The 20166-nt window shown below is 41.1% G+C and overlaps 1 protein-coding gene across 1 annotated transcript; it reads left to right on the forward strand.

The window, feature by feature from the left end:
* Positions 1-79: 79 nt before the first annotated feature.
* prdx6 (peroxiredoxin 6) lies at positions 80-6206 on the forward strand. The gene is made up of 5 exons (XM_079575396.1): positions 80-260; positions 2763-2919; positions 4388-4531; positions 5643-5789; positions 5955-6206. The coding sequence occupies exons 1-5, from the start codon at positions 169-171 to the stop codon at positions 6078-6080; spliced, it is 666 nt and encodes a 221-aa protein (XP_079431522.1). The 5' UTR covers positions 80-168; the 3' UTR covers positions 6081-6206.
* Positions 6207-20166: the final 13960 nt, after the last annotated feature.

Below are 20166 nucleotides of genomic sequence, written 5' to 3' on the forward strand. Positions count from 1 at the left end.
TAACCACCAAATTAAATTAAAAAAGTAAAAATCTAAACACATTGTGATTGGTCGCTGGAGAGTTACGCCTCCACGTTGCTCCGCCTCCTTCCGGATCCATTCATGCGGTTCTGTCACGCAGCTCTTCCCGTGGAGTCGTGTGTGTAGCTGGGTTTGCCTACATCCAACATGCCTGGGATCCTGCTCGGAGACGTGTTTCCAAACTTTGAGGCCGACACCACCATCGGCAAAATCAAGTTCCACGACTTCCTCGGTGACTCGTAAGTATTATGCATTCAACATCACACCGTGTTAACATTGTGGACCAGGTAAAGTTTAGAGCCTCATCGTTGCAGTGATCAATACTATGCAATTAAAGGTAAGGTGTGGGGCGAAAATTAGAAAGCTAGTACAAGGTAAGGGCTAAACACATTGTGATCATTTGGCACCTGCTGTTTCCATACAATTACTGCAGCTTACACAACCATGACTAGTTGAATCTGGCTCAATGAAGATTACTCGGTGTACACAATAGTCACATCATTATAGCCCATTAAAGCTTGAAAAACAAAACAAAAAGTTGAATAATTTTAAAGATGTACTTCAACACGGTTACATGTGTTGCATCTATAATGGCTAATGGTGAACACATGTTGGACTCTACCCAGCGATGTCGTAACTCCCACCGTCCATGGGGAATAAAAGGTGACCTGTGAGCATGAAATTCAACAAATGGGATTTCATGGCCTATTATGCTCAGTGGATCACTTACTTGCACGTGTTTTCTAACTAGATGCAAAATCTGGGAAAATATCTGCTCTAAAACCAACATTCCTTGAACTGCCACATTTGTTTCACTTAAAGGGTTTTCCTGATGCTTTCTAATCTGCACCCCCCACAGTCAGGCCTTAATCAGATGACCACTTTATGACTTGAGAGTGTAGACTGCCTTCATCTGAGGATGTTACCAACACACGCAAACAAAACATGATTAAGTTCAACAGTTGAGGTTGTGTGAGAAAAGTTTTAGTCATCTTATTTGGGCCCTCCTTCCTTCAAATTTATCGCCTATTCCCAGAAGGACACAGCTGGATTTTGAATTATGCTGTATCTTTGACTAATCGAGGCCAAATGTTCCTTGCTTTTGTACAACATGCTCTCCTTTGTAACTGTTCCCTAAACTCTTTTGTCTAGCTCTCTTTGTCTCTGCACAGCAAAGGGAGGCTTTTGCTTTTTCTCTACCTGCTGTTGTATATCGACCAGCATTTAACACACAATTCAAGAAGCTGTAAACTGATTTTCAACTGGTTTGTTTTTCCTATTTGTTAACTAAAGTCACCAGTTTGCCAAGTTTACTATGGTTACCATAATTGTAAAATTTCGCATTGCCTGCATGGCCTGCTTGTCCTCATATGACCACTTGTTACTGAGTTTCTCCCACTGTGCAAAGGTTGGTGAAGTCAAACTAAATTGTCCATTCTCCAGTGAATGAATAGTTAAGGTTATAATGATACACTTTATTGTCCCCATTGGGAAAGGTGTCCTCTGCTTTTATATATCTTTGTTATATGTGTGGCATAGGTGGTGCACAGTTTACAAATAGTCCTTTGTTTTGTTAGACCCAAGCCATTGGCCTTGAGTCTGAGTCAAGGCACGTGTCAAATATAGGCAAGTCCAGACAGTTAGCCAATCACTGTCTCAGAAGTCCTGCACATTTGCATATTTTTTTTCCTCCCACTGAACATTTTACTGTGTTTGTGCAGGTCACATGCTTCTGTAACACAGAGACATCATGTTAGTGAGGTGAGGCTGCACAATAACTTGCCTGACTGACCTCTCCATGCGCTGTCGAACTGAGAGGTTCAGGAGGTCATGAATCCCGGATTAGACTGTAAAACAACCTTTTTTACCCAGTGAGCTACTTTGACATGAACTTTGGAGAGCTACTTGTGCTTCAAAAACACTTGTGTAAAATGGAACTTAGGTGGAGTTCACCCAGAAGAATTACTTGCAAAGATGGTATTTCAAAGAAAGTGACTTGAGTTTAGTCCTTATACGTTACAATATTGAACCAACTGTTTACAGATTGTGTTCAGCATGTTCAGAACAAACAGAAAAATGCATCTAAAATCAGAGTTATCAAGCGTGTCAAGTCTTTGGTGAGCTACTGGTAGTTCCCGAGCTACTGGTTAGAGATCCCTGCTGACAACCAATCTTGCTAATGTGCACTATTACTATTGATGGTAGCCTTTTAACGTATTTCATATGCATTTACTATCTTGTTGATTTTGTATTATATTGTATTGAGTAGGGCTGCATAATGTATCGTTATAATATCATACCACAATTTTAGGTGACACAATATCTGTATCGCAATAAAAAACAAAAAGGAATCCATGAATGTGACAGTTGTTTTACTTTGGATTTTCCTAATTTAGTTCAATTTTGGCCTTTAATTGGGCCTGATTTAGCCTTTTTAGATCTCGTTTTGTTCGTAAAATACCACAATAACACCAGTATTGAAATATGCACAACAGTTATCAAATATTGCACGTTTTCTCATATCGTGCAGCCCAAATGTGTGGTGTCATTGGTCAGTGTCCCGTTATCCCCAGACAGGGGATAGTATCACATTTCCAAAGCCCAGTATCAAAAAACATGTTATCCTCAATTGAGCCAATCGGAAAACACATGATTAAACAAATCAAATTAAACAATGAACAATAGCTGATCTTTCACGGCTGTCTTAACATATAATATTAATGCCTTGTTTCTCTTTTCAGATGGGGCATCCTGTTTTCTCACCCCAGGGACTTCACCCCTGTGTGCACCACGGAGCTGGCCTGCGCTGCCAAAGTTGCAGATAAATTTAAAAAACGCAACGTTAAGATGATTGCCCTGTCTCTCGACTCTGTGGAGGACCATCACAAATGGAGCAAGGTTTGGAAAGAAAAAGAAATCATCCTTTTTTTTCTCTCTCTCTCTCTAAAGAGGCTCATATATCAAACTTGCATAAGCCAACATTGTAGTGAGCATGTAATCGGCATGCATGTGATCTGAGAAGTGAAAGGACAGAGCAGTCAAGTCGAATATTCACTGGATAATCTCTCGTCTGTAACACCAACTCTACTGTGTTTTCCCCATGTTCCCTCCATTCCACTGCTTTATGGCCAGAACTTTTTGTCCTACAGTCAAGCACACTGGCCAAGCCACGATAAATCATTGGGCTTCACATTCAACAGATGTGCTCCCGCTAACCTCAGTGTTATGTAATCGGGACATCCCATTGTGCGCAAGCACCAGCACTTTAGCAGAAAATTGCATAATGTTCAACTTAAGCAAGGCCACGGTTAGCTCAATGAAGTACATGGGCTTATCTTGGGTCAATACGAGTTTTTATTTGAATCTAATCAACACCTTTTTTTATTTACCATTCTTGTTTTAATTGGTGCCAGTTCTTCTTAGGATCTGGTTTAGTCCCTATTGTGGTAGATTTGTTCGGTTTTAGTTGTGTTTCCCACAGATTTCTGCTGAGATTATGGTAGCACTAGCAATCCTTATTTCCTTTAACAATGGATTATTATTCTTATGTTTTTTTCCCTTCATTTAACCAGGAAAGGCCCTCTGCGGTTTAGACTCTCATGTCCAAAGGGAGCCTATTTTACATGTTTAAGTGATGAGGAAAGCTAGAGCACACAGAGGAAACCTACAAAGAGAATATGTATACTCCACATAGAAAGAACTAACCCAATTTTTCTGTCCCTAGCAAGAACCATGCCACAACATTAAAGGAACAGGCCACCGTGTTTCCATACTGAGATATGCTCTTACCCGAGCTTAGAAGAGTTGATGCGTACCTGTCTGATCTTCACGCTTGCGCTCAGTCACGCAAAAAGACCATAGATGTTCTTAACATTTAGCCTCTCCTCCTCTGTGCGGTCAAACGGGGGTGAAGTTAGAAGCAACCATGCTCTTCCACGTTTCCCCTATTTGTTTGAGTTGTTAACACGAAATACACAAAATGAAACGTGTCGATTTTCTAAGCGGATAAAAAGGGGTACTATATTGTAAGGCGTAATAACACCTTAGGAGCACTTTGACGTCCGGGCAGTAAAGTGAAGATGTTACTAACTTCTAACTTCACCCCATTTGGCCCCATAGAGGAGAGGAGGAGAGGCTAAATGCTAATAACATCTTCAGTCTTTTTGCATGAATGAGGGCACGCGTAAAGACCAGACAAGTACGCATTTTAAGCTGAGGTAAGAACATATCTCAGTATGGGAAAAACGGTGGCCTGTTCCTTTAATGTGCCAGCCTAGGCTAAAATAGTGACCAATAAAGCAAAAATGTTCAAAGAAGAAGAAATGCAATCGGTCAATGTATTGAAAATGTTGTCATTTTTCTTCAGGACGTCATGGCCTTTGGCGATTGCGCAGGGAGCCCTCTGCCTTACCCAATCATCGCTGACGAGAACAGGGAGCTGTCTGTGAAGCTGGGCATGTTGGACCCTGACGAGACGGACAAGGATGGGATGCCCCTGACTGCTCGCTGTGTAAGAATCCGCTAACATTTAGCTACTTTACTACCAAACATTTTAGCTTTTAAATCGAAGAAGGCAAAAGGGTGATATTGTAGCTCCATGATTTTCAACCAAGTGTGCGATGGAAAGTTTCCAGTTTCACTTAACTGATTCACAGAGCTGACCACATGTGTAAATTTTAACACTTTTTCACACCAGGCTAAAACATGGCTTATTTTAAAACAAACCTGTTCCCATAATGTCCTGTAATTGGTGTGTATGCAAGAGTGTGCAATTTAATGCTTTGGAATGAATGAAGTGAGTGTTGATTTTAATGCTGTTTTTGGGGAAATGTATTATTCTGTATTAGTATTTTTATGACCTTGTCTGTTGACATCAGTCTGCCCAGGGACTACAGGTGGAAATTAGCACAAGTGCTATAACCTGGTACAATGCATCTCTCCCTTTGAGGTTAATGTATATTGTACACTGTCCCTGCTCAAATAAACAAAACAAAACAAAACAAAACAACAAAACAAAACACAATCATTGAATTAAATTATGCTGTTGTTCTGTGTGCCCTTGTAAACCGCCTCAACCTTCACTGCGTAATACAAAGAAATAGACATGGTAGAACATAATTTGTTAATGTCTTATATGGTGATGTTTTCTTAACAAAAAAGCACGCCCTCAAAAAGGGTTGTTAAACACAGACATAGCGTATTCCTCTTGTAATACATCTGTCGTCAAACAAACTCATACTATACTTCCTATGTTGTCGTTTGTTTTATGTTTGTAGATGACCCCAAAGATAATGAGCAGGTTATAGTTAAATTCTCTGGGGATATAAAGCAGAAAAAGATTGCATAACAGCCAAGGGTCACGAAGAAGTAAACCATTATAATGATTGACAAAGAACTCCACTTGTTATCCCTTGTACTGTTTTATCACTACTACCACCACAACCACTTTCATCTTTACTGCATAACGTCTCATTACACTATATGAACACACTATATAGCCTATATAAAATGCTATCGCCATTATGAGAGACCATTTCACTCCTCATTAAAAGAGAAAGCCTTTCATTTTACTTTTTTGTGTATAATAAAGCAGTCATTAACGGCATCACATTTCACTGCAGGTCTTTGTCATTGGCCCCGATAAGAAGATGAAGCTGTCCCTTCTGTACCCGGCCACCACAGGGAGGAACTTTGACGAGATCATCCGAGTGATCGACTCGCTGCAGCTCACAGCTCAGAAGAAAGTCGCCACTCCGGTCGACTGGAAGGTACAGCATCAAGGAGACCAACATTTTTTACCTTTTTCAGTTTATGATTTCAAGGATAACTCAATTGAATCTACGTTTTCTGCCCGTTTACATGTACTACATTGTACTACAACTATATAACAAGATATCTCACACCTTATATTCAACTATGCTAATTTATTTCAGCCTGGCGATAAAGTTATGGTCATTCCCACTCTGTCTGATGCTGAGGCCGAGAAGCTTTTCCCCAACGGAGTAACCACGACAGAGCTGCCCTCTGGCAAGAAATATCTGCGCCAGACTCAGATCTAAGACACAAGAAAAGGAAAAAAACATTAAGGACCTTGAAATATTTCATTTCAGACTAAATGTTTTCTGCTTTGGTCACGATTGTTCAGTGCCTTTTTGTCTTCCCAAAATAAAGACAATTTTGAATCAGATTTTTTTTTTTAAATGACCTGATGTGACAACTACATTTCACCACTAGATGGCCTTGCAACACAACATACAGAAATATCACATATTCTCACCGTTTCTGTGTAACAATTTGTGGTCAATAGATGGCGCTATGTGGACACTGTAGACTATTTGTACTGTGTATATATATATTATTAAGCCAGAAGTTGAGTCTTGGCTCAAGCTACAGGCAGGAGGGTTACAATTGTCAACTTACTCAGCAATAGGTTGAGAAAGTGTGATGAATTTCTAATCGATGCAGTTTAATATCAGTACCAATTCATCCTTTTTAACACAACATATTGGATTTGTAAATATTTTAACATGTTCAATTTGTTGAGATGAGTGGATTACAAGTACTAAAAACTTGAATCTAATCCAAACACTAGTGACTTTGCTCCGCTTGCGTGTCCCGGAGCAGCAGGTCGTCTCGTGCTGTGGATGTGACACAGGTGTAGAGTTGCTGTCAAAGTTATTCAAGCCTCAGGTGTGTGTCTGAGCGCGGTATTAGTGTCGCTGAGGCCTTGTGTTCACAGGAATGTAGAGGTCGAACACAAGACATGGGAATCCCTTTCAATCTGCATTAGTGCTGAAGTATGAACACAGAAAGATAAAATACCATGTGCTTGGTTTTTGAAGGATAAGACGGCAAAGTGTATTTCCAAAGATGACTTCATAATGACATGGAGTGAAATATTAAATGTTATTTGGATGTATTGGAATAAGTTATAGATACTAATACTATCAATTTAATATACTCAAACAATTACTGCTTTACTACCACTTTAATAACTCATAACTAACGACTATGAGAAGTTGAGATGATTGAAAGAAATCACATTAAACTAAAGATTGAATAAAAAGTCATTCCCTTGAGTCGTTTCTCTGTGAACTGGTTGAACTTGTCACCCACTTTCAGAAAAGCCCACACAATCCCAAAACCAGCTCATATATTTTGCTTCTTTATTAGATTTGTCCATGTAAAGTTCGATCCTTGTTCTTGGAGACAGAACCTTCTTTCTCAATCCAAACGCGCTGAACTCTGGCTTCCCCTCAAACGTGTGATGAAAGTGTGTATTCAGTGGGTCAATCTTTGCACTCTGTCTTTCTATCCCTCCCTCCCTCCCTGCCCCCTTCGGTCTCCCTCGCTCTTCTCTCTCTCTCACCCTTCTCTGGTGCCTGTTTTGTCCTCAGGAGTTGTCCAAAATAATACGAGGCAGACCCAGCATACTGATCAAATGCATTGCTCGGATTCCACTCAACAATGGGTTGTGCCACGGCTAGAATGAGACCGGCTTGGGGTGTCAGGCGCTGGCTTAATTGTGCTGCATCAACCGTCCCGTTCGTCTGTTCATCTGTCACCCCTGGGTGCTTGGCAATCGCGCCTGCCCTGTCACCCTCGCCAACCCTTCAGCTGGTAACATAACACGGGTCAGTTCAGGTCTCAAAGGGACATCACACAGCATTATATGAGGACCAGGGTAAGATGGCAAGTACAGTGGCAACCTGGCTTTCCAACTTTCGTTTAAATAAAATAAATAGAGGAAAGGAATTGGACCCTCTAACGACCACCGATCACTAACTCACACGCCACATACGTATAGGACGGTTGAATGATCCTGCTCAAGGACACATGGCGACAATGTACCGTCAGAGCTGAATTCAAAACGCTTATCTGTGGATCCGTTGAGCCACTGTCACACCCAGCTCAAAGCAGCTGGTGGTGATGCCTAAACTTCCCGTAGAAACACGGCCAAGCTTTCACGATCTGACGAGAATGGGATACACAGTTAAATATGAAATAAAGAAAACATTTATAAAAGCTACACTTCCTAACCCAAAAGTTGCCACCTGGATACAACTCACTGTTTTGATCCTGGGTTGATGCACTCGGGCAGGTCCAGGTTCACCAACTTTCAGCCGACGACCTGGACACATGAATTGGCAAATGTAGAGTCCAGATCTGGACCCCATTGAGAAACTTTGGGAAGTTCTGGTGAAGGCTTTGCACGGTGGTCACACTCTCCCATCGTCAATGCAAGACGCTGGTGGAAAAATGACGCAACACTGGATCTTTTGACATTGCAGAAGCTTGTAGGAACAAAGCCACAGTGAATGCAAGCTGTCCAAATAATGTTAGATAGATAGATAGATAGATAGATAGATAGATAGATAGATAGATAGAACCTACCTACCTAATGATCCATCTATCTATCTATCTATCTATCTATCTATCTATCTATCTATCTATCTATCTGTCTGTCTGTCTGTCTGTCTGTCTGTCTGTCTGTCTGTCTGTCTGTCTGTCTGTCTGTCTGTCTGTCTGTCTGTCTGTCTGTCTGTCTGTCTGTCTGTCTGTCTGTCTGTCTGTCTGTCTGTCTGTCTGTCTGTCTGTCTGTCTGTCTGTCTGTCTGTCTGTCTGTCTATATCCATCCATCCATCCATCCATCCATCCATAAAACAGTGTTTAATGATTGAATAGAGGCAACTGAAGCATTATTATTTTGTAGACTTTAACAAACAAAACTGCCCGGGGTGAAAGGAGGTGAAGGGTGGGGGGGAGACACCCAGCAAACCATCAGAGCCAAACCCACAATATCATCAGCAGACTCTGCAGGAGACACTGCTGCCATAAATTAAGACGACATAAAAACAACACACCAAAGCCCTAAAACAAGTATTTTAATCAGACTGTTCTGTTTCACCATTGTCTTTGAAGAAAACAGAGCTGCATCTCGTCTCTCACAGAACAGGGCTTACCACATCCACATCCTCTGCAAACATCAGGGCATCCCGGGACAAGACAGTTTTACATCTCTATATTAATTATGAACGTGCATCGCTGTCGTCAAGTAGTTTACCACTGTCAATCAATATATTTTACTCTGGTACTTTTATGATGAATGTGCATAGATAAAGTACAATGTATTGGCAGACCTTCAGCGTCAGCACTTATACTCAGCTCTTTTTCTCTCGTACCGTGTCCTCTCGGTGGACATTATTCCCATCGTTTGTGCCAGGCATTGACTTCATCACCTGCAGCTGCCCATGACCCTCAGGTTAACAAGCCAGAGACCAGCAGAGCCACAGCCCATATCCACAAACGCACATAGGCCCACATGTAGGAGCCCGGGCTGATGCTTTCCAGATGTCAGCCTCTCCTCTCCTCTCTCCTCTCTCCCCTCTATATGCTCCTTGGCACTTTCCCCACAACTGCACCTCCCCCCATCAGCTTCAGTCGACTCCTTATCGTTTTAGATTCCTGTTCCCATGCAAAGAGAGGCAGAGCAGTGCAAGGCGTCTTTATTTGTTTTAACTTGATTGAAGTGTAGCTAAAACAGACTTAAGAGCAGTTCGTTAACCTCATTTCTCCATTTCAGCATTACCCAAATCTAGAAGGTTACAGCCTATAAGCCAATATAACGCCTCATTTGAAAGCTAAGACTGACAAAACTGATCTACACAAATCTTTTTGCTGTCGTCACTTTTAAGCTTTTTTGTGGCTTTTTTTGTTGTGTTTACGCCTCATTTTTGTCACTAGTGTTAAGAGCTTAAAAGGCTGGATGTTAGGACTTTTTGGTAAATATTTTATAAACATTACCGTTATGTACAGTATGTCCTGAAATAAAGTTAACACTGTATGTTCCAATCTAATACTGACACAGTTTTTATTCACCATCACAAACACATTTCTCAAGATGTGAACGTTTGTTTACATGTTTCTTTTGGTTCTTGAGTTGATTATCCAATCAGAAAGAAATACTTTGGGTTTTCAGATCCAACAGCCGAAGCCAGTTTTCAATAACCTAAAATGACTCTGTCTCTCTCTCTCTCTCTCACTCTCTCTCTCTCTCTCTCTCTCTCTCTCTCTCTCTCTCTCTCTCTCTCTCACTTCCAAAATCCCTGCGCCCATCCCCAGCCAAGTCCAAATTAGAGCTGGTCCAGACCTCTTTTACCAATAACTCAGCGACAGAATACTGAGATTCTAAGCTTTCAAACATTACGTAGATTAAAAAAGTTGTGCTTATGTCTTTTACAGAATAAAGTGGTTTGCTCGAGAGTCTATACCCTAAGTTAACACTAAAAGATCAAGGCCAAGTTCAGGACAGGTGGTCATTGTCATTATTGCGAGGTGACCTTGCTCTTGAGTGCTTCACTTCCATCGCATCAATCATCCCGGACCAATCACTGTGGTTTATTTACAAAGGCGCGGACTTTGTAACACACTTTGTCTTTATGATTTATTGTTTCACTTTGTATCGGAACTTCTGCCAGACCTTTATCTTCACCTGAATATCACACTTCAAAGAGTTCAAATTGCCTCCTCTCTTATATTTTACAGTGTCGAAAAACATCTTTTGCTTTAGGCTACTTTCCCCTTTCTGCTTAAGGCAGGGATTCACAAACTGTTCACAAACTTCAAATACAGTGAAGGCCCATCTAAAATTATGGTGCACTGTATGAAATGCATGACTTCAATTCATTGCAATGAAATCAAAATTGCTGTTGTTGTAGCTATAAAATCTCAGACTGCCATCATTTAGGTTTGTATAAAACCTGCTCACCCTGTAGTTTTTAAAAGCATGTCCCTATTGCATTGGTTAACAGTTCATATTTCATGTTAAAGGGATATTTCAGGATTTTTGACATTGGGCCTAATTTCATAGTTATCCAGAGTGTTGTTGATTTCTGGAGATATATATTTTTAATTCATCCAGTCCTTGTATTTGAAGAGTTTAGTGGTGCTACTGCTAGTGCTAGGCTAGCGCATGTCTTTAGTAACTAATAGCCTGCATTAAAAACCTCTTCAAAATCATGGGGTCGTCCTCCAAACGTTGTCATATCTGATTTGTATAGAGTTCCTTTGTGAATTCCACGTGTAGTAATGCCGACAACAGGTAAACAAACTACCATAGATCCGGTAACCTAGCAGATCACTCCGCGCTGCGTAGCTTACAACCAGGAAGCTGATGCTGCACAAATATAAGTTCTTTTAAATGCAAAATTGTTATATTCAAATAATTCTTCAGTCAACACAGACATTTATATGGGTAGTCTGGTGCTATAAGTGATTTGCCTCAGGTACACTGTGCTTGGGTCAGACTGTTTTTAATGCTGGCTACTAGTTACCATAGACATGCGCTAGCCTAGCACTAGCCCACCGACCCTACACTCTTCAAATATAAGGACTGCATGAATTAAAAAAATAATAATAATCTACCGAAATCAACAACACTCTGGGTAACTAGGAAATGAGGCCTTATGTTAAAAATCCTGAAATATCCCTTTAATGCTCCTGGACCTTCCTAAAAAGTGCTGAACTTAACTCACAAAAATGTGAGCTCACTTTAGCACCATCCACATTCACCTGCATTCATGCGAAGGACATAATGATACAAGTGGTGATCCGAGCACCTGGATAAATGCCATTGTTTTGATGGCACCTCATAAATACAGTGTGCAGACAGGCTATTATGGCAGAGCCCCGTCCTATGCAGTTACTGCGCTAAGACCAGGGAGATGATGAATGAGAAGGTAAAAGTGCTATTACTCTTTGGACTTATCTGTATCCTTCGCAATCAAAATGGACGGTACCCCCCCGGCTTTTTGCGCCCCCTTCCTCCCCTGTCTCCCCACTCGCTTTCTCTATTAGCGACGCATTGATCACCAAGACGCTGGCATATCACCTGAGTAATGGCTAAGGGTGTCTGGGCTTTTAAAACAACCCAGAGCTTCATCATAGTGACCGGGGAAATGGCTGCCAACAAAATAAATTGTCCCCATTGGTGCATGTGTGCCACTAAGAAGAGGGTATTTAGCATGAACCAATAGAGACCAGCGCCTTATACTGTAGTTACCTGACAGGTTTTCAAGGCGAAGAGCTTAAATGATTGCAAAGTTGCAAAAAATTATGTTTTGATTCTGGCACAAGAAATATGAGTGAAGTTTGCTTGCTCTTACCGTGAAAACATGCACAATACACAAAAAACCCTCCAGGTCTTGATCTAATGTAGTACAATATCTTAATATCTTGAGGTGGGTTACACTGCACAAACATTGCTCAATAGAGAAAATATGGGAAGGCAGATAATAAGCCTGGTTTGTTTTTTGTTTTTTTACTGTGTCCTTTACAGTCTTTGGGTGTTGGGCAGCGGGAGGCACTGAGGCTGCAAACTCCACCCCACACAGAGGAGAGAGAGAGTCTGTGTGTGGCAGTCTCGACCAGTGCACTGTGAAAACACCACCAACTACTGACTGAAGATGTCACTTTACAAAATAAGTTTAAATAAATAAGTTCATAATAAATCTATTGCTGTTTTGTTTCAATGAATCACAATCCAATTTTCACTCCATGAGTCGGCAGTGATCTAGACAGAGGCAGAGATGACCTGCCGTTGTTATAGCAACCATGTAGAGTTTGGTCCGATTTTCCCCCCAAAAAACATAATGGACTACTTTGGGGCCATAATGAGTCCAGGCTGGCTTTTCCCTGGCCCTTGCAGCGGGGGCCACATGTAGATGGGGCAACGCAGCGACGAGAGAGAGGAGAGCGAGCAACATGTGTTTTGGTTTAGGAACTTGTTTATGTTCATCTAACAGTGGGAGAGCAGAGCCACGGTTAACTAGCAATTAAAGTCATGATCATAAAACCAGCCCCACTGTAAATAAACACGGCAGCGCTGGGGACAGGCAAGCAGCAAAATCCATTCATATAAAAGAGTGAGCAAAAATATGAATCAGATTTGAATTATATGAATTATAATGTGTGTTAGATCTCCGTATTATCAAACTGATTCATTTACAAAGGCAGACAACAGCACAACACTATAAAAAGAAATGAAACAATGAGTATTTACCAACTCTAAGTTCTTAATAGTATGTTGTCTTGCCGATTTAGGTTTTAGTTACAGAACAATGTATAATCTCAGTTCAGACAGTCGTTTTTTTCTTCCACATAGTTTGGCATCTTGGAAAGCACACCATATTCCTTTGTCTTGTTCGCACGTAGCTCGCGGGGCTGTCCTCACCAGGATCCAGTGCATTTTCTGGCCCTTAAATAGCGAAGCTTATAAAAGTTATTATGTTAATGGAGCTTTTAGCAATGTTCTCTACAGTGTAATAAGTCTCGATGTGTGCATTAAAGAGCTGGAGGAGCATACATTGAGTGTGCGTGCGCTTTAATGTCTCCCCTGTCTCGGTATAATGAGCCCCCCTGGGACACTCTCACCCTGACTTGCCTTCACGCACCCCCCTCTCTCCCCTCTCCGCTACTCTGCTCCCCAAACTTGGCCTTATTAACCTCAAACTTCCCTCCATCTGTTTATGTAGGTACAAAGAGGAAAGGTAAGCTGGTGTGCCATGTTTATTTATACGATCCGGTCAAGGTAAGGAAAACAATGAAGGACTGCTGAAACTTCCAACTTATTGTTTTGGACCAAACTTCGTGAACTGCAGGGTAGAAACAAAACAGTGGGTCACCGATTTCATGCTTTGCTTTGACCCTGCGGACATATAGTACCATAGAGGGCAGTGTTCTCAACATGTTCAACAGCGTACAGGCTTCTCATCACCTCCGGCCCACCGCAAACCTTTATGGGGTCAGAGATCACACTCTGCCCTTTACTGCGGTCTGCAGAGGTGTGTGGCACAGCCCACCTGAGGGAGAAAACAAACATGAACTCTCCTGTCACTCAAGAAGACCAGGGTAAACCAACAGAGTATGCTCCCATGTGAGGCTAAAATAAGAACATGGATAACAGTGGGATGAAGGCTGTCTTCAACTCTTCTCATTAATTACCTTTATTATTTTTGCCCATAAACGACTTGCGCTAAGTCCAGCTGAGTTACACCATGTAATCAGTTCAGAGTAAGACAGTCTGTCACTGCTTGGATTGTATGTGGGACTAACATAGCTTGGCGAGAGCAGAATGATACCCTTCTGTATTTATACAGAAGGGTATCAGTCTGGGACCTATGCCATTGTTGGCGGCAGTAGAGAACTCAAATGAGCCTGTGCAATCAGATTTGTTTATTTGCCGTCACGTGGGCGGCGCATGGAAGAGAGAGAGCTTTTTCCAGTCTGTGGTAAATTACCAAAAAACACTTCGACAGTGAGTTTCGTGATTCATGATCTAATAAACTATGTGTAATGTCATTGGAAACGCATGTGTTTCCAATGACATCACAAATAGTTACGGCGGCCATTTTGAATACCAAAGTAGCATTATGCAGTACAACATGTAACAATATCTCTACTCAGGATGAAAAGGAAAGACAACTGATTGACAGTGGCATTTTTATGTACTCGTAATCATTGCTCAGGAAGATAACAATTAAAACACAGTCCCAGAGACGCACATTTATCGGATATAACCAGCAAATGTGGCACAGAAGTAGCAGCGCTGCCTGTTGATTTACTAAAGATCTGCTTCACTCCTCAGACTAAATTAACACATGAATTAACACATGAAAGAGGAGAAAACCTTTCTCTGTCATTTTTACAGTTTGTCATGTCAACAGTCTCAGTCAGTGTTTAAGCTGCTCAAGAAGTTAGCATGCTACCGGTTAGCAACTGTCATTGGCTTTAACACGATAAACACATGTGGATATGTGGAGGATATACTACAGTAACAGCTCAGCTCTAACCTCTGTCACATGTTGTATCCAAGGCTAGATGTTTGGAGTGTAGTTCAGGGCTTTCTCTTGGAGAGGTCAGAGCTGAGCTGTTGAAGCTAAATGCTAACCGCTAGCAAGCTAACATCTTGAGTAGCATTAACACTGACTCACTGGTTTCTTCACATAAACGTGCGTCTCTGGGGCCTATTATCTTCTCGAGCAATGATTAGAAAAATAAATAAATGTCAATCATTTGTCTTTCCTTTTCATCCTGAGTAGAGATATTGTTACATGTTGTAGTACTGCATAATTCTACTTTGGTGTTCAAAATGGCCACCATAACAACAAAAGTCACATGACTGAAAGACATGTGACGAGTATTAACGCAAAACCACGAATAACACCGCATTGGTTTACTTCGCTTCCTGTTTGCTTGTGTATGTCCCGCTCTGGAAATGTAGTTGATGCCACGGTTTCCAGGACATGTGACATGTGTACCCTTATTTTCTTCAGTTCAAATGGAGACAGCTGTAGATTTTCATTAGATACAGTCAAATAAAAGAAAGAAGAAGAAGAAAGTATTTTGGAGTAGCAGTTGCTCTTGTCATCGATAAACAGAAGCACAGAGCGCAGAGTTCTACTTTCATCCTTATACTTTGTGATTATTGGACTTAAATCTTGACCTTTCGCCATAGTTGTAACAGATAAATCCCTGTACTACAAAATTATTTATTGAGCAATATGCCATGTTCTCATAATTTAATTTTGATTCTGAGACGTCAAATTCCAGTCATGCCCTTCCCGACAGTTCAATCATGCGTTGTTGCCCTAGAGGTGAACGTCCGACCGTCCTGTCCCATCTGAATGTATTTGTGTCTATTCCTACACCGGCTGAAAGTCAAATATTTGCTGTTCGCCCTCGGATCAGAGCTAAGCCTACCTGCTTTAGAGTCGAAAATATGTCCCTAAAACGTGACTTGTTTGAGTAACCCCGGATAATTATAGGCCTCCGCGAAGCCTGTTTTGTTCACTGTGTTTGCTTACGTCTTTGGGACAGTAAGGCTGCGGTCTCCAGCCTGGATATATGGCGGCTCAGCATAAGGCATGTTTTTGGCCCTGTGGTTTAATATTGATTTACTAAACTGAAATAGTATATCCCCCGCTGTCCCAAATGCCATTAGTATCTCACACCCCGTAAAGGAGGTTTAGCAGAAAACAAATGAAACAAAGGGGCTCTACAGTTTCGGTGCTAGTCTTTTCTATAGTGGCTGGATAAGTGGACTAAGTTGCGTGTAGCAGAATAGGAATTTGACCTCATAGGGATTTCCCCACTGCTGTATTTGCTAACCATATCCCTCTGTTATCGCCTAAGCCTAATGCTTTATTCCAATGCACTCTGTCTGTTTAGTGAATGCCATTTGGACCTCTAATAAAAGGATTACAATTAAGGCTTTACCTGATCTGGGTCCAGCTGTTTCAGAACCACGATGTCTCGGACTTATAGAGTACAGTGAAGTCTACCAGGCTCTATTTGTTTAAGCCTTTGAATAAATAATGCTGCTGGGTGGATTAGTGCGCGAAAGGCCACTCTATTTTGGAGGTGACAATCCTCGTGAGGAATCTACTCTGTTGTGGCAGCCATGATGGAAATACAGGCTGAAAGGTGGTGGAGAAGAGGAGCTAGAACCTAACGCAAATGTATTCATTATATGAGTAATTAGTATGTGTAAAGACAAAGTGCTTTTTGTCAATAACAGAAAAGCCAGGCTGATTAAATTCATGCATGTCTTGTTAATAATGGATATTCGTATAATCATTTGCTAACAAGTAGAGATATTTCCAAACGTTTGTATTACAACACACTGTATTCACTATGTATTTATTTACTTACTTTCTTTCAAATTGCCTCCATTAGAAAAGGATGTTAAACTATGTGGACCTGCCAAACACATAACTAGAGTGAGGAAAGTGTGTACAAAGTGCACCAGGCAGATGGACTTAACATGGCACATGCGCAATAAAACAAAACACAACGACGAGGTATGTTTTGGAAAAGAGAACATGGTTAAAAGCGAAATTGAATTCAGCAAAAAAAAAAGAAGCCTTTTAAATGATTGAATACAGAGCAAATATTGTGAGTGCTCTCGTGGCTCATAAACATGAACATATTTTTCTATATTATTAGTATGTCATTCATTCATTTACTGTGGGAACGACTGGTCTTTGGGCGTGATTGACAGGTGCACAGACAGAGGACAGACCAAATAGGACCAAAGCTAAGACGGTTTGACGCCAGCAGAAATAGTGCGAGGTGGATGAAGGTGAAGGGCATGGCGGCTCTTTAAAGTGCTGCCCGGCTCTCAGAGGAGGTGCCAGGGCGACGCTCCCTGTGCCACCCAAACACTGAGCCTTTGTGTGGGTGCTCCGCTGCAGCTGGACCCCACCCAGGACAGGTTTTCCCATGGACAAATACAATCATCCACACAGTATACAGAGACAGTGGGTGCAGGTAATTCTAGAGTACACATTCCACACAACTGTGATATAATTTTACATGAGCGGAGGAAGTAGCACAATAAGCCAAGCTAAAACATCGGTATTGGATAGTACAGTAGGTCAAGTGAAGATGTAGGAGTACAATTTATTTTCCTTTGTATACCTTTGTGATATGGAACCCGCCTGGACGAAGATGAGTGGTTAGTAGCCTCACACCAATAGGGTCCCAGATTTGATTGTTGAACTTGGTGGCAGCTATTTCCCCCTGTTTTTATCGCAATATTAAGGTGGGACAGGTGTTGTAATATTTTGCTTATACTTTTTGTATTGGCTTTTAACTTCTGTTTCCTTTTCATTTGCAGATTTTAGCCTGTTACTGTTTTGTTTAGAGTTTGTTTTAGGGTATCATTTTGTTTAAAATTTAAGTTTATTTTTCTATCTTTTTTGTTTCTTTTAGAAACCCTTCTGCACCAGTATTGTATAGTAGTCCCTTGTTTTTTTGGTCTTTAGATTTAGTTTCCCTTGGGTGTGCTTGGGAGGGGGAGTTGGCCTGTTTCTCTGTTTTGCGCTTGGGTTTTGTGTTATTCAGTGTGTGTTTGTGGGTAGCACTTTCAGTTTTGTTTAGGGTGGGGCTACCCCCTCTCAAGCCATCCTTGTTTGGTTCTGTTTTAATATTGATCTGTTTTTCCGATTTCGTTTGGTTCTGGCCCAGGGGCTGCGAGATTTTAATATTGGCCATTTGAACGTATGTTTTAGTACTGTATCTTTTTGACCTTTTTATCCTTACTCCTGGTCTTAAAGGGACTAAACAGAGTTTAAAAAAATTAAAATTTAGTATTTTCCTCCCCCTACATGTTCCAGCCATGTCCTAAGGTGTAGTATGAACCCAGACCTGTTCACCACAACTGCCTCTAAAATCCTGCACTGTCACTCAAAAAGGGGTTGCTTCGGATCCGAATTGCCGTCATGCACGAGCTTTATATAGAAGGTGCAGTTACAAGTATGACCTGAGGTGGCAGTAGTGAGTATAAAATGGCCAACTTACATCTAGCCCCTTAAATACATGTTTAAATCTTTCTCTGCCTATTTTTTTTTTTTTTTTTTGCTTATCTGTGTGTCCTTTGGTTTCATTTTTGTCTTCGTTATTTGGTTATTTTAAAGTTGCCTCAAGTGCCTCAAGTCACATTGAGCTTTATTTCAGTAGTGTTAAAAAAAAAAGGTGAAACTGAGTAGAATTTCAATATGACTTTCAAGAAAAGGAAAAATCTCTTGCACACTGTATACTTGCAACACCAGTGTTCTTTAATTAATGCAACGTTTCGGCCAGTGGTCTTCGTCAGGCAAATTTTTTCAGGCGATTTTTGCCTGACGAAGGCCACTGGCCGAAACGTTGCATTAATTAAAGAACACTGGTGTTGCAAGTATACAGTGTGCGAGAGATTTTTCCTTTTTCTACATTTGGCCTCTATGCCTTCTCTTACGCACCTGTTTAAAACAAAGACATGTGCGAAGTAAACCTTCTTTAACATTACTTTCAAAAAACTTTATTTTAAATGGTCAAAGTTTTTTTTTTTTTTTTCCAACTTAACCCTCAACTGAATACGGAATAATCTAAGTTTAGTTCATCACTTTGTACACATTCTGAGTACAGGAGACAAAAAAGGTTGGGAACCACTGAACTAAAACCTCCAGTTCAGTAACTTTGACTGAATCAAACTCAAGAACTGTAGATGGATCCTTGGGTCATGCACTGCAGCTACCCACACTTAACAGACTGGGAGTAGAGGTCAAATGATGACAGTAAAGTACACCTTAATCCTTATCACTTTTTTCTACTGGCAGTATTACTGATTCTTCCTATTACTGCAACACTTACTCATTGTCATAACAAACAGGACATGGATGTACAGCATAATGATCACAATGATAAATAAGTAGTTAAAACAAGACATGCAGAAAAACTGTTTCTTTAAAATGAAAATGAACTCATTGGGTAAAGTAGTACGCCGTCAGATACTCTGCCATTTTAATAACAAACTGGGAAATGGCCGCTGATCCGGAGTTTAGCAGCAAACCACATGGGTTTAAACAGAAGTCTTTGTTTTATTGCATTCACTGGTTACAGCTCTTCAGGGGCTATTAAACACAACAGAAACAATACTTTACTGTACCACGTTGAAGCGCCTGCCCCTGCGCTGAAAAACTCCTGATTGGTTGGCCGTGCTCGAGCGCAGAAAACCCTAACACTAGGACATTGAACCAGAATAAGAAAAAGCCTTTTGTTTCTATGAATGAGTACACCAACATGGCACATATGACAATAAAGCTACAATATGAATCTCATTGCAACTGAATCACATTATCCTTTGAACAAAACCCTCTGCACTTTTCTGGCTTTCAATTCACGCTATAACTTTGCAGCATTATGAATTGTTGTTATGTAACACAAAGGAGCAGGAGCTATAGCCAGTTAAACAAAATCTATCCGAAATCGCCTGCTCTATGACCAATATCAATTATGGTTCTTTTGCCAATTTCTGTGGGATTTCAGCATAAGTGGTCACTTCTTAATTACAAGCCGCCCTCTTCATATCGCATTGTTTCTGTCAGTGAGTTAAGAGGTGTACATAAATCATAGTTTGAAGGCATGAGAGGCTCGAGACCCGCCCCTCTCCTCCTCCGCTCTTCCTCTCCTGTCGATGCACCGATAAGACCAGACAATGCTCGTCTTTGAGCGCAGACAGAGCAGAGCCGCCTGACTGATGAACACGCTCCAGCACTTTGTGACACCGGCACTGACAGCAGCCTGTTATCAGCGCTTTATGGCAGG

The sequence above is a fragment of the Gobius niger genome (assembly GCF_951799975.1).
Source record: "Gobius niger genome assembly, chromosome: 17".
Classification (NCBI taxonomy): Eukaryota; Metazoa; Chordata; class Actinopteri; order Gobiiformes; family Gobiidae; genus Gobius; species Gobius niger.

Coding starts and splice junctions, on each gene's coding strand:
- prdx6 (XM_079575396.1), top strand. CDS start 169: ATGCCTGGGATCCTGCTCGGAGACGTGTTTCCAAACTTTGAGGCCGAC. Junction 261..2,762: donor CACGACTTCCTCGGTGACTC/GTAAGTATTATG, acceptor TTCTCTTTTCAG/ATGGGGCATCCTGTTTTCTC. Junction 4,532..5,642: donor TGCCCCTGACTGCTCGCTGT/GTAAGAATCCGC, acceptor ATTTCACTGCAG/GTCTTTGTCATTGGCCCCGA.